The sequence below is a fragment of the Chiloscyllium plagiosum genome, unplaced genomic scaffold, assembly GCF_037043375.1.
Source record: "Chiloscyllium plagiosum isolate Xiang-an unplaced genomic scaffold, Cpla_swu_hap1 HiC_scaffold_32, whole genome shotgun sequence".
NCBI classification, from domain to species: domain Eukaryota; kingdom Metazoa; phylum Chordata; class Chondrichthyes; order Orectolobiformes; family Hemiscylliidae; genus Chiloscyllium; species Chiloscyllium plagiosum.
In genome coordinates this window covers 11,020,983-11,034,700 of record NW_028270170.1, presented here as the reverse complement: position 1 = coordinate 11,034,700, position 13,718 = coordinate 11,020,983, and the positions used below count along the sequence as shown (strand labels likewise).

At 38.7% G+C, this 13,718-nt stretch overlaps 1 protein-coding gene and 1 pseudogene across 4 annotated transcripts in view; one reads left to right on the top strand and one right to left on the bottom strand.

Annotated features, from left to right (window-relative positions):
* LOC122539800 (F-box/LRR-repeat protein 20) overlaps positions 1-13,718 on the top strand; it is a 138,711-nt gene that overhangs the window by 38,731 nt on the left and 86,262 nt on the right. For 3 of the 4 annotated variants that reach the window (XM_087977777.1, XM_087977776.1, XM_043674861.2), the window contains exon 2: positions 9,781-9,842. In XM_087977777.1, coding sequence (XP_087833903.1) covers positions 9,781-9,842 — 62 coding nt within the window. Of the gene's footprint in view, positions 1-9,774; positions 9,843-10,145; positions 10,235-13,718 lie in introns of those variants that run through there. The other variant, XM_043674862.2, reaches the window with a different exon arrangement.
* On the bottom strand, positions 3,876-4,378 carry LOC148141744 (exosome complex component RRP40-like; annotated as a pseudogene).

Here is a 13,718-nt window from a genome sequence, read left to right as displayed (position 1 = left end):
TGTTAGGTCACAACAGAATATTGTGCGCCATTCTGGTCCCCTTATTACAGAAAGCATGTAATTGTACGAGAGTACAGAAGAGATTTAAGGATGTTGCCAGTGCTGGAAAGATGTCCAAAGATGTGCAGGTCAGGTGAATTGGCCATGCTAAATTGTCCTTACTATTAGGTAAGGGGTAGATGTAGGGGTATGGATGGGTTGCGCTTCGGCGGGGCGGTGTGGACTTGTTGGGCCGAAGGGCCTGTTTCCACACTGTAAGTAATCTATTCTAATCTAATCTAAACAGATGAAGGTTTAAAGTGATTGCTAGAAGGTTTAGTGAGCAGATGAGGTTTTTTGACGCAATAGGTGAATGGTGTCTGGCACTTGCTACTTTGAAAGGGACGCTTAACTCATTTTAAAGGTGTCTGGGTATTTACTTCCAATCCTGTAATGGCAGTAGTGTGGATCAATTACTGGAAAGTGAGATTAGTCTGGGTGGCTTGTTTACCAGCCAACATGGGTACAATGGGCCAATTGACCGCTTTCTGTGTCTTAAAATTTTGATGGATTTTCTCCCAATTCACCCCTGGAGTTTATGCTTGTAGTAAAAATCATAGATTTATGCAGCATGTTTCGAAACTTGGATTGTTGTGTGTCAGTGATTGAATAACTAGCCACATGATCTAACAACAGTTTTGCCAAGTTATTTCATGTGGACTGTACACCAGACACTGTTGTCATCTGTGTAAAGTATTCCAGTGTGTCTAAAGTCTTGAGGCTAATACCAATGGTCCACTTTATTGACAATTTTCTAAAAATACACTGAAAACACAAACCAGTAGCATTACAGTGCTTGTCTAACAGTGAGCTGTATTGAAGATAGTGTGGCTCAAGTTTTGGTGTTCTTTTCAAAGTCATTTTAACCCAGATGCTGGAGCCAATATGAGCACTGTCTCATGTGGCAATCCTATTGGTAGGGTGCAACTCTAACTTTTGTTTTGAATTGTTTTTGATCTGGCTTGGATATGAAATAGCTTGGCAGCAATGTGAGGCTGCAAACTCTTGTGTGTTATTGTCTTAAAAATGAGAAGAGCTGCAGATACAATGAGCTTGCAGGTGACTAATAAGTGTCAGTGGATTGGCTGCATCCTTTTCCTCTACCCCTGTAAATAAAACCCATAGCTGTCTGGACAGATTTGCACACCTTTTTAGAATAATAAAAATTCACTACAAAACAAGACGATTGGGCCTATTGTGTCTGTCAGTCAAAAAAGGAAAGCTATCCAGTCTAATTTCACTTCCATTTCCAGCTTTTGGTCTGCAGCCTTCTGGGCCATGGTGTTTCAAGTCTTAAAACATTACAGCGCAGTACAGGCCCTTCGGCCCTTGATGTCGTGCCGACCTATGGAACCAATCTGAAGCCCATCTATCCTATACTATTCCATTAGTCTTTTATAAATGTGATGTGTTTCTGTCTTCCTTTGCAGCCATTGCCATCTTTTGTAAAAAATTTAACTGTTCTCGATTTTTTGCCTTAAGTCCAATTTGTTATTAGCTTCTCTACTAAGGGAAATAGGTCCTTCCGATTCACTGTCTAATTTTTTGCTCAATTGAATCTCCCCACCAGCTCCTCTGTTGTAAAGAAAACAATACTGGCCTGTTCATTTTTTGTTTTTGTTTTCCCTCAAGCCTGTAAGTCTCCTCTGTACCTGCTAATAAAATTCCCCCTCCCATTCCCCCGGAAGGACATGTCCATCCTTGGCTGCCTCCACTGTCAGTGAGGCCAAATGGAAACTGGAGGAACATAAGAACTAGGAGCAGGATTGGCCATCTGGCCCTTCGAGCCTGCTCTGCTATTCACTAATATAATGGCTGATCTTTTTGTGAACTCGGCTTCACTTATCCACCCTCTCACTGTAACCCTTACTCCTTCATTGTTCAGAAAAGAACTATCTTAGCTTTAAAAACATTTACTGAAGTAGCGTCAACCACTTCACTGGGCAGGAAATTCCATAGATTCACAACCCTCTGGGTGAAGAAGTTCCTTCTCCATTCAGTCCTAAATTTGCTCCCCCTTATTTTTGAGACCCTGCCCTCTTGTTCTTGATTCACTTGCCAATGGAAACATCCTCTAACATCTATCGTGTCTATTCCCTTCATATTTTTGTCTATAAAATCCCCCATATTCTTTTAAATTCCAATGGATATAATGCCAGTCTACTCAGTCTCTCCTCATAAGCCAACCCCCTCCACTCCGGAATCAACCTAATAAACCTCCTCTGCACCCCCTTCAGTGCCAGTACTTCCTTTTTAAAGTAAGGAGACCAAAACTACACACAGCAATCCAGGTGTGTCCTCACCAGCACCCTATACAGCTGCAACATAACCTCCCTGCTTTTAAACTTTTTAGTAATGAAGGACAAAATTCCATTTGCCTTTCTAATTATCTGTTGTGGAGGTGGAAAAGCACAACTGGTCAGACAGCATCCAAGGAGCAGGAAACCTGAACAACCGCTTATATTTCACCTGGGAAGCTTACAGCCCAATGGCCTCAACATCGACATCATCAGCTTCAAAGTCCCTCCTCCTCCTGCCTGTTCCCATGTCTAGCCCCACCCCATCTCACCTCCCTGATCTGTCTTAACCTGGCCATCTTCCTACTCACCTAAGCACTCCCACCCTTCCAATTGACCAATCACAATAACTCCTTGCCTGCGTCCATCGATCACCACCTAATCAGCACCCACCCCCATATACTTCTGGGTTCCCTCCTCCTCCCCCAGTCCTGATGAAGGATTTCAGCCTGAAACATTGACCTTCCTGCTTCTTGGATGCTGTTTGACCTGCTGTGCTACTTCAGCTCCACATCTATTGACTCTGGCTTCCAGCACCTGCAGTCCTTACTATCTCCCAATCATATCCTTCGGAGGGTACACTGACTAACAGTGTATATAGTTCTTTAGCTGTGGCCTAACAAATGGTTCATACAGTTTTAGCGTAAACATCCTGCTCTTGCATGCCATGCAATGGCTAATATGGAAACATGTTGTATGTTGCTTTAACCATTTTTTGTTCTCTGAGAGTTATGGTCATGCTTTTCAAAGTCCTCTTCCTTGATGCTTTTCATCATCCTATCAGGTCTGCTCTCTTCAAAATACATTATCTCATATTTGTCTGGATTGAATTGAATTTCTGTCCACCCTGTCATACATTTGATAATTCTCCTCGTCTTCAGTTTTGTTTTCTCGAATCAGCAACACTTACTTCATACAAAGACCAGAGGAGTTTTCTTGATCTAATTCCAAACACAACTTTTCAAATTTTCTTTGCAAAAGAAACCAGCATGGATTATGCATTTGGGAAAAGTCTATAGTTATTCTGTTATCGCATTTATGCACCATCCGTCTTCCTTCTGAGTTTCTAAAAACCTAACCTTGATATTATCCAACAATTTTCACCTTAGCACCAGGGGTAACTGATTGATTGTTTGTGTGTGTGTAATGTTACAAAACAAAACGGTACTGGTTTCTTCCAGTGTCTGGTAGGATGTTTATTTCTAGGTCAGATTTTTCAGTATGTCTGTCACTTTTTGTTATTTCTACAAATCTGATTGGATACAGATCTTAGCAACTGTAAGTGAGCAGTGATAGGCGAATTACTTAAATTGTTTTATTCTGGGTATGAATGAGTAATATACCAGATTTTTTTAATGGAAGTATGTTTTTATAACTAAAGTATTTATTAGTTACAAAAAGTTGTCATTAGGCAAATTGTCCACTTTTTTTAAAATATAATTTAGACCATTTTTCTTCGTGTTTTGATTCTTCAATGAACAAGTAAAACCCCTTTGCCCATATGCCAAATGCACTTGCTGAATCAGGAGTCTCTTGAACTCATGGCAAATTTTCAGACTTTTTGTTTTGATGACATGTCTCCTTTTGTTCTGGGGTAGTGTTTCCATTACTTTTCCTGAGATTAGTCACCCGTGAAGTATGCTTAATTGTTTTGACTTTTGCCCATAGCTGCCCAATCACTCCAATCACAATGTCAAAAGGAGGCAATTCTCCATGATTTCTCCAAATTTCATGATTTGGTGAAAGTAACTTGCATGTAAATAGTTGGTGAGACTTTGAATGGACCAGATGGATTAATATTTACTCACCCCATTGAGATGGCCACACTGTCAACACAAACCAGTTCTCATTTGATTTCTTTGGCCACAACAAAGCAACAATGAGACCTCCAACTTGGAAATTTGGTCAGTTTTGCTTTGAGGATTTTTCAAATGCTAAATATAACAATGTTTGCTCATGCATTCCAGCATCAACTTTGAATGGATTACCAGTGGAATTTTTATCACAAACTCTCCTTGAGGTGGTACATACTACTTCTGCATCATCACAGAAGATTGACACTTGGTAATAATGTTAGTACGTTTTGAGAAGATTTGTAGCTCATATTGAGGTTCTGGATGTAGGTTTGCTCGCTGAGCTAGGTGGCTTGTTTTCAGACATTTTGTCACCATACTAGGTAACACCAGTGAGCCTCTGGATGAAGCACTGGTGGTGTGGCCTTTTTTTTTATTTGTTTAGTTTTCCTTGGGTTGGTAATGTCATTTCCTGTTCTTTTTCTCGGTTGTAAATGGGATCCAAGTCAATGGGGAACTTCACACCAGCATCTACAGGAAAACCACACAGACCAAATACTGAACTACAGAAGCAATCAACCCAACATTCACAAACAAAGCTGCATTAGAACATTATCTCAATGAGCTGCCACACACTGCAGCACAGGAACTACGAAGAGTAGAGGAAAATCACCTATACAGTGTATTCAAAAAGAACGGGTACCCAATGAACAGTCTGCTGACTTTTTTTTCTTTCTCTCTGCAACAAACAACCCAAACAAGCAGACAAAACACATCCAGAAACCCTAGCCACTCTCCCCTATATCAAAGATATCTCTGAAATGATTGCCAGACTACTCAGACCCATGGCATCATGGTAGCCCACAAACCCACCAACACACTAAAACGACAGCTAATGAACTTGAAGGACCCTATACAGTCATTTACAAAATACCTTGCAAGAACTGTAACAAACTCTCTACACTAGACAGACAGGCAGAAAACTAGCCACCAGAATACATGAACATCAACTAGCCACAAAAAGACATGACCCACTCTCACTAGTATCTTTACTAACATGAAGAAGGACACCACTTTGGGGACAACACATCCATCCTAGGACAAGCCAAACAGAGACATGCGAGAGAATTCCTAGAAGCAAGGCATTCCAACTGATAGTCTTATCAACAAACACATTGACTTGGATCCCATTTACCAGCCCCTGAGAAAAAGAACAAGAAATGATGACATCACAAGAAATGACATCACCAACCCAAGTAAACCTTAACACACATCAAAAGCAGGCCATGCCATCAGTACTCTCAGATGTTACCTAGTATGGTGATGAAACATGAACCTTCCAGCTCAGTGAGCAAACCTACATTCACGAGGTAATGTTCATTTTAATGTGCTAGTGCAGACACATTGGACCAAATGGCCCTCTTATGTCAAAACACTTCTGTCATTCTGAACCTTGCAGATGCTTCCTGAGTAACATTAATTTGTAAACCCCAAACTTCTTTAAAGTCATATTCCTGAATAACTTCAGGTTTTATTTTTTAAAAAGTGACATCTCCAATGATTCGAAATCTGCAACTCATTCTAAGTGATTAAGACTTAACAGCAATCTAGGTTTGTTCAGTACATCACACCTTAAACGGTTCCTCCATCAGTAGTGACAGCAAAGTGCACCACCTACAATAAGTACACCAAATTGCAGAGACTCAAGACTATTTCCAAACATAAGAGCAGAAGGGTAGAGATGCATGGAAAGACTTTCACCTACAAGTTCTGCACCAAGCTACACACCATCCTTACTTGGAATTATATTCTTGTTTCTTTAGTGTCTCTGGGTCAGAATCTTAGAAAACCTTCTCAAACCCTAGCATGGTGGATGTGCCTACCTTGTACTCTGCTCAGGTTCAAGGAGATGGTTCCCCGATACCTACGTAAAGGGGATTGGCAACAAATGTTGGTTTTATGCATGGATCACAAACCAATCATTTTAAGAAAAGAGCAGGTGCTCTTACATTTTGGATCAGTTTATAAAGGTGCACTCTAAACTTGAGCCATATGGATGAGGAAAATTGCAGTTGATGATTTATCCTGTTTCGTATGGATGGCTAACAAATTCTGAAATGTGGAGGTGGCTTGGGTGAGGATCGACTTTGGCAACTTCTGCAAAGTTTTTTTTTTAATCAACTGCATGGTTTTTCCAAACAATTTTAATGTAACTGACATAATCGCATATTGAACGTGAAGGAACATGATTCCACGCAACTTCTGAGTTCAAATTTCAGCACTAAGATCGAAAAGGATGCAGATTCCCTTTGGAGGTGACTGGAAACCTGCAGACAAATATATGATTCAAGGGTCTCTGCTGTGCCACCATAGAATTGTTGAAGTTAACATTGTAGCTTGAATGTAATGCAATCCTGCAGGTAACCTTCCATCTTAATCACAGTTTCCAGCTGTTAACCTGCAAGCTTTTTAACATATAAAATATTTGGATAGGTACTTTGAGACCTTCTGCTGCTTCCTCCATTTTTCAGAGACCAAGAAACTGCAGATGCTGGAATCCGAAATAGACAGGCAGAAGGCTGGAAGAACACAGCAAGCCAGGCAGCATCAGGAGGTGGAGAATTTGACATTTTGGGTGTGCCCACTAACCCTTCATTGGAGACCATAGAGAGAGCTTTTCTTGAATCCCCTTTTAAAACTATTTCCTCTTGCCTTAAATTGAAGCCCCTGGTTATGAGCTCAGCCTAATCAAGTTTCTATACACTCTATTTGTCCTCTCAATTTTATATTTCAATCGGATGTACCCACAACCACCTTTTTTTTTTATCAATCTCCAAAGCTGTTTTGGAAGCATGTTGTGGAGGTGCTGGTGTTGGAATGGGGTGGGCAAAGTCAGAAATCGCACAACACCAGATTATAGTCCAACAGGTTTATTTGAAATCAATTCTCTGCTACATGTTGGTTTTGAATATGCTCCATCACCCTTTGTCATGAGAGAGGGAAGAAACTGCTCCTCTTCTCTTATGAAGTTTATTTCCCTTAACTGTCTCAGATCTGTCCTCTGGTTACTGATTCTCATGAGAGTGAACTGAACGGTTTTCGGTCAAGTAGCAGAAATACTGTATCTGGTGGCTGACAAAAAGTGTTTGTTACTAGTCTAGGTCAGATGTTTTGTACAACCTGCTTAAGGTGAGCTGAAACTTTTTTTTAGTGGGTTTTGCAATCTGTGTGCCAGATGTCGTATTGTATTTTTATTCACCTGTTGTGGTTGACAAGATAATGGCCGTATCAGATATTTGAAGTGTCACAACTGCAATTGCTTTTGTTGTTTCTTTTGCTTCAGCTTTTGAGAGCATTATCAGTTTGTTTACTGACTCGTTGTGGAAAATAGTTTTAGCAACTAAGGCATTAGGAGTGGTTTGTGAACCCTGAGTTTCTTGAATGTTGAAATGGAGACCAGAAGTAAAGCATCTCATTCTTAAATTGTCATTTTGCTCTGTAATAAAGAGGAACTAAGCAAGTGTATTGTCTAGTTTGGAGATATTTGTCTAATTTTCAAGTTAACCAGGAGCTGAAGTCTAATGTCTGACTTGTAAGACTTTAGCAGTGTTAATGTGTAACAAGTGCCTCTGTTATAAACTGCAGCACATCATTGAGTTGTTAGTCTGATGTTGGGTACTCTCAACAGATTTTATAATTGTATCTACTTTCACTGATGTGAAGTTTAGTACCCTTGCTATTTTTAGGTCAGAAGTAAAAGAAAATACTTCACTGAGTCTCTGGTAGATTCAGAGGGAGGAGAGATGAAATTTAGTGAGGGGTTTTTGTTCAAAGTAAAGACAAGTAGAAAAAAAAACTAAAACGATTTGGAGTTAGGGAAAGGAGTTTAAAAAACAAAAATCTCTATTCGATAGTACTTTCTGTTACCAAATAAAATGCCTAGAGCCATTGTTTTCTAAATGAAGTTTTACTGGGTAAGTAACCCAGAATTTTTTTTAAAGGGTGGTATACATTTGTAATACAATTCATTCATGAAACATAGGCATCATGGATAAGGATTTTCTTCCCTTCTCGCTCAATCTTTGTGATTATAAGACGTTAGCAACCTGTTTGCTGCCCTTTTGTGCAGACAGGTGCAAGAATTGACGAAGTAACTTTGTTAACACTCCTCTTCCTCCTTGCTATTTTTATTTTCTTGGGGTGGATCTGTTCTGCACTTAGTTTTGGTCTCATGAGACCAAAACTGATATTCATTTCATTGGTTTGGATCCCTGCATTCTTTGTTTTCATTTGCACTTGGAGTTCATTCAATATATGCATTATTCATTAATCACTTTACAGATGTCATTGTGTTGTGGCTTGAAGGTGGACTGTACCGTTGCATATTGCAGATGTTGTTGCAACAGCCTTTTAATATCTTTCTGCATGATTGTTTGACTTGTCACAAAACAATTAATGGTGTATTGTAGAGGCCCCCTCTATGGTTCAAAGCAAACTTTGTGAGAGTCAGATTGGAAGTTGCACTGAGAAGCATGTTGGGAGTTGTATTCCACAATGTACAGCATGACCTTTCAGAAGTCTGCTGAGTCTGTTAGTTTCGAGTTCAAAACGCTGAAAAATTGAAATGGGCTCGTTTATTTTTCTTAAACTGTAAATACACAAAAATAAATAACTTAAATGAGTTACTGCTGTCAACACCTTTTTTTAATATTTGCTCCCAAATTGCTGACTGAACAGTCAAAATTTTCAATTAAATATTTTTGAATGGCATTGGCTTCCCTGCTAACTCATTTCAATGATAGCTGTCTGCTAACTGTGTTGATCGAACAAATCGAGTCAAAATCACCAATGAAGGGATTCGTACTTGTTCAGTTGTAACATAGTTCATGTTTAACAAAAAGTATTTGAGCTAGTCGTCTTTTTGAGTTCTGAAGGTCTTTGTTCTCTGCCATGCATGCAGACTTGGAAAACTACCAAGGAAGATGTAGCATGTATTTTTTATAAATCTAGCTTTCAATTGGAGTATCCTACACAACGTTGGCAGTTATAATTGGCACGGCGCAGAACTAGGGGAGGAGAGTGTGAACTACTATTCTCTGGCACCACATTTAACTGTAGGTACATTTGTATCAAAAAATTAATCATTTTAGCTTCATACATTGCCTATCCCAATATGTAATTTCTTCTCTGAAGGAGTGAGGATTAGGAGATAGGATCGGTACTTTGTAATTTTCTTTTCAACTGACAAACAAGATAGCCCAGATGAGACCTGGGAAACTGAAAGCCAGGATTACTCCTAAGCTTCCCTATTGCTGAGCTACATATTTTCTGTTTTGTGCAACAGCTGAATTTTTTTTTTCAGAACTTTTTCCTCTTAATCTTGATCAGGGGTTGATGAGGTAATGATTCAAATTTGCCATTCACATAATAGTTTCAATGCTTGGCTGCTGTTGCTGATGTCTGCGGGACAGCTGACTGGCCCTTGTTTGAAATGGTTGCTATCAATTCCATACTCCCCATTCCCAATGGCTGCTATCTCACCCAGCAGTGAGTAGAGAATGGAGCCTCCACATTTGTTTCCATTCTTGTTATTGTTGTTTGAATTTTGTTTTGCTCCTGGCGTGTTCTAACACTAGCCTTCTGTTTTCTAGATGTTCTCGAGCAACGATGAAGCTGTGATAAACAAAAAACTCCCAAAGGAACTGCTTCTCCGGTAAGAATAACATAAATTGAACGTCAGTGAAGGAACCTTTTTGCTGTCAAGATTATAGAATAAAAAGTAAAACAAATTCTTAAATGGTCAAATTTGGCACATGTACAAATTCGTTATGTTGAAATACTATAAACATGTTTCCACAAAGTGCACATTGGCAGCATAACTTTAAAGTTTAAGCTATGACTCAAAGCAGAAGAAATTATCACCAATTTTTACGTTAAGACTATCTCATTTGAACCATGAGTATGCAGTTTTCACGGAACTCAGCCTTTCGGCTTTTCTGTAATTCCTCCCCTCTAGAAGAGCGTGTTTTTCATGTTACCGATAGGATTATTGGAAAGTTTCTTCATGGTATCACTCTTCTTAAAATTGAAGACTACTTTCAGAAGGTAGGAATTATTAAAGTTTAAAATGAGCAGCAAACGACAAAACTCTGGCATGTATGCTTATTGCTGCTAAAGACCACAGATTTAGGTCTGGAGTTCCAGTCATACTTCCTGGCAGGTATTTTGTGCTTTTTCTTTTCACAATGTAATAGTTCTGAACGATTTGTAATAGATATTTAAATACCTTCAGAATTTTGCCAGTCCTCAGCAAAATCATTTCCTGATGTGGTTTCTCTGATGCTGCTTTTCGTAAACTTGCAATATGACTTGTTTGCCCTTTTTTAATTTCCAAAGTGGCTCAAAATATTTCTTCCATCATTTTGAAATGCCCTGAGAGTGGTGCCCAGCTGTTTCATTTTTGAGAAAATGTCACCAACAAAGTTGCTTCTCTACACTGCAATTTATTTTAGTTCATTTATCATTAATTTTGCTGTGTGGTTGACCATGGATAATGAAGTTTGCCAGATGTGGGATTAGGTCTGTTATGCTATGCCATTATTTTTCTCCCTGATAGAGCAGATGGTCCCAAAATCTGACCATGTCAGGTTGGGCAAATCCTGACTTGCTTTTGAGACCCAAATTGAATTAAAATTGCCTTTGGTTAAGATAGCTAGTGCTTGAATGCTGAAACTATTGACTCATCACATTAATCACCTACTTTTCTTTTAAGCTATTTATGTTACACTTTTTAATACCATTTTAAAAATACTTAATTTCTGGTTCTTTTTATTCAATGTTGTGTTCATAAAAGTTATTTTGGAATATGAAAAGCTGCTTCAGCAAAGATTTCATCCAAAGTACTGATTTGAGAGTTACAAAATGGCAATGTTTGACACTACTTTCATTTTACCCTTTAACTTATAAACCTGAAGACTTGGCGCTGTTGATGCAGTTATTAGAATGGTACATATTTTGTTTGAAATACTTTAAGATCTATAAAACAGAATCTAATTTGCAATGGCACTCAATTGCAAACAACTACATTTTCTTAAAGTTTTGTTCTTTTGACTTAAACTTGAAAATAAGTTGAGGTTGCGCCTTCGTTTCTAGTGGTTGACATGACTTTGAAGATTCCATGTCCAGGTTCAAAAAACAGCAGAGAAGTACTCTCAACATTTTTGTTCACCACCACTCCGTACCAATTAATCAGTCCCTGTTCTTCCCACTGTTGATCATTTATGTTTGCCTATAAAGTGGCTACTAAATAACGGAGGACCTTGATATGCAAAGTAGTTATGGAAATGTTTTCTTTTTGGAAGAAGCCAGGATTGAGTGACCCAAGGACAGTGCAGCTAGAAAGGTAACTTAGTCTAGAAAATGGGAAAATAAGAGGTTTGCTCTGATCATCAGAGAGTGGTAAATGAGGAATAGGTTTGATAGCTTTATTTCTGAAGTCTTTAAAAAAAAGAGATTTTTGTTCCATATTAACAGTAGTAGCAAACTCCTTTTGTGTTTTTGTACTGGGGAAGCCATGCTTAGAAACTGTGAATTTAAAGAGCCACTATTCAATCTGTTTGAAATTTGTTTCTAAATGCCTTTCTTGCTTTCTTTTCTCCTGTACTTTGCCAATTGCCAAAAATAATTTGGGCAGGAAACAGAATTGAATTAAGATGATTATTCAAATATGCAGGAAACAATGTAATTTTAAACATTTTAGTTAGTGGAAAAGTCCTAAGAAGTATTTTGTAACTTAAAAGCTATTGGACTGTGGGCATTGTGGAATGTACACAATGTAAGCACAATAGCTTTGATCACAAACATGCTGTTTTATAAATAAGTTGGGCCATAAGCAGCAGTGTAATTGTAATCTTGTGTCATAGTGTAGTAAGCTTATGATTTCCCTACCTTCAAATGCTGCTCAGTTGTTCTGTCTGTTAAATTCTGAGCAAACAATGGGAGCAGCAGTGTAGTGGTTATATTATGGGCCTAATCCATAGAGCTAGACTAATGAGCTTGAGACATGAGTTCAATCCCTCCACTCCTCCAGTGAAGCAATTTAAATTCAGTTAATTAAATAAATCTATATTGGTGAACGCACAACTATTTGATTTCTATCTGACCTGTCTGCCTTACTAATATTACCAAGAGGTGGAAATCTCTACACAATCTGGCCTATTGTGATTTCAGAACCAAATCAGTGTTTATTCTTATTTATCCTTTGATATTGTTAGTAAACCTCTAGACTGCGCAGAAGGTGACTGACCACCACCTTTAACAAATGCTGGTTTTGTCACCGGCACTCAGAATGAATAAACAAAATTGCACATCTTCGAGGGGGAGTAAGGAATGGAAAATAAAACCAGCCTGTATTCCTAATGCCATCTTGCTCGCGTTTTTATATATCATTCAAAAGTTGCTGTCCCAACTAGAAATGGGCTGCTTCTGATCAGGCACGAAGGCCGAACATACATATATTATGGGCTAAGTGAATGAGTAAAACATTTGGCAGGTGGACCCTAACTTGAAGATGAGGTTAGCATTTTGATCAGCAGAATATAAATTGGAAGAAAACTGCAGAATGATGTACAAAAGGCGTTGGAATGTTCTCGTGTAAAATAGAAAATTTGCCTTCCCAATTACTACATGCTAAATTTAAGTGTTCACCTTTTCCAACAGGGGATGGATTATAAGAGTAGAAAGGCCTTCTACAACTGTACACTGTACTGGTGAAAGCACACCATGGGAACTGTGCACATGTTTTGCATAAGTAGGGATATCCTTGCATTGGATGCAGTTTAGTGAAGGTTCAGTAAGTTGATTTTTGAAAGAAGATTGTCTTATGAGGAAAGATTTAAAGCAGTTTAGATCAAATTTATTGGAATTTGTGAAGTGATTGTATTGAGACATAACATCAAGAAATTCTTCAAATATAGTGAAATGATTCCACAGAGGCCAGTATCCCGTCACCAGGTCACTCTTTCTTTATTTACACGTGCACAGTATGTGGGCTCTGACCAGCTAGCTCGGGGCTAGTCCCAAGAGTGAACAGAATCCATGAGACTCCTGTTTTATATCTGTAAGCCAGGACTCCCTCACTGGACCAGATTAACAGCCCCAAATTAGGGAACATGTACTCGAAGTGATCTACTTGGCCAAATTGCATTCCAAACACTACATAGAGATACTGAGAATATGTTGCCCCACTGGGAACCTAAAACTAAAGGGCACAGTTTCAGAAAAATGCATCAGTCATTTAATGCAAGGAAAACATGAAATATTATCGAGTGTTGAGAATCTCTGAGTTCTCCATCTCAGAACTGAGTCTTTGACTATGTTGTAATATGGTGTGGAGGACCCAGCGTTGTTCTGGGGGTGGACAAAGTTTAAAAGTCACGTAACACCAGGTTAATGTCCAACAGGTTTATTTGGTGACACTAGCTTTCGGAACACTGCTCCTTCATCAAGTAGCTGTGGAGCAAGATCATAAACAGTATTTATAGCAAAAGATTACAACTGTCATGCAACTGAAATTATATATTTAACAAAC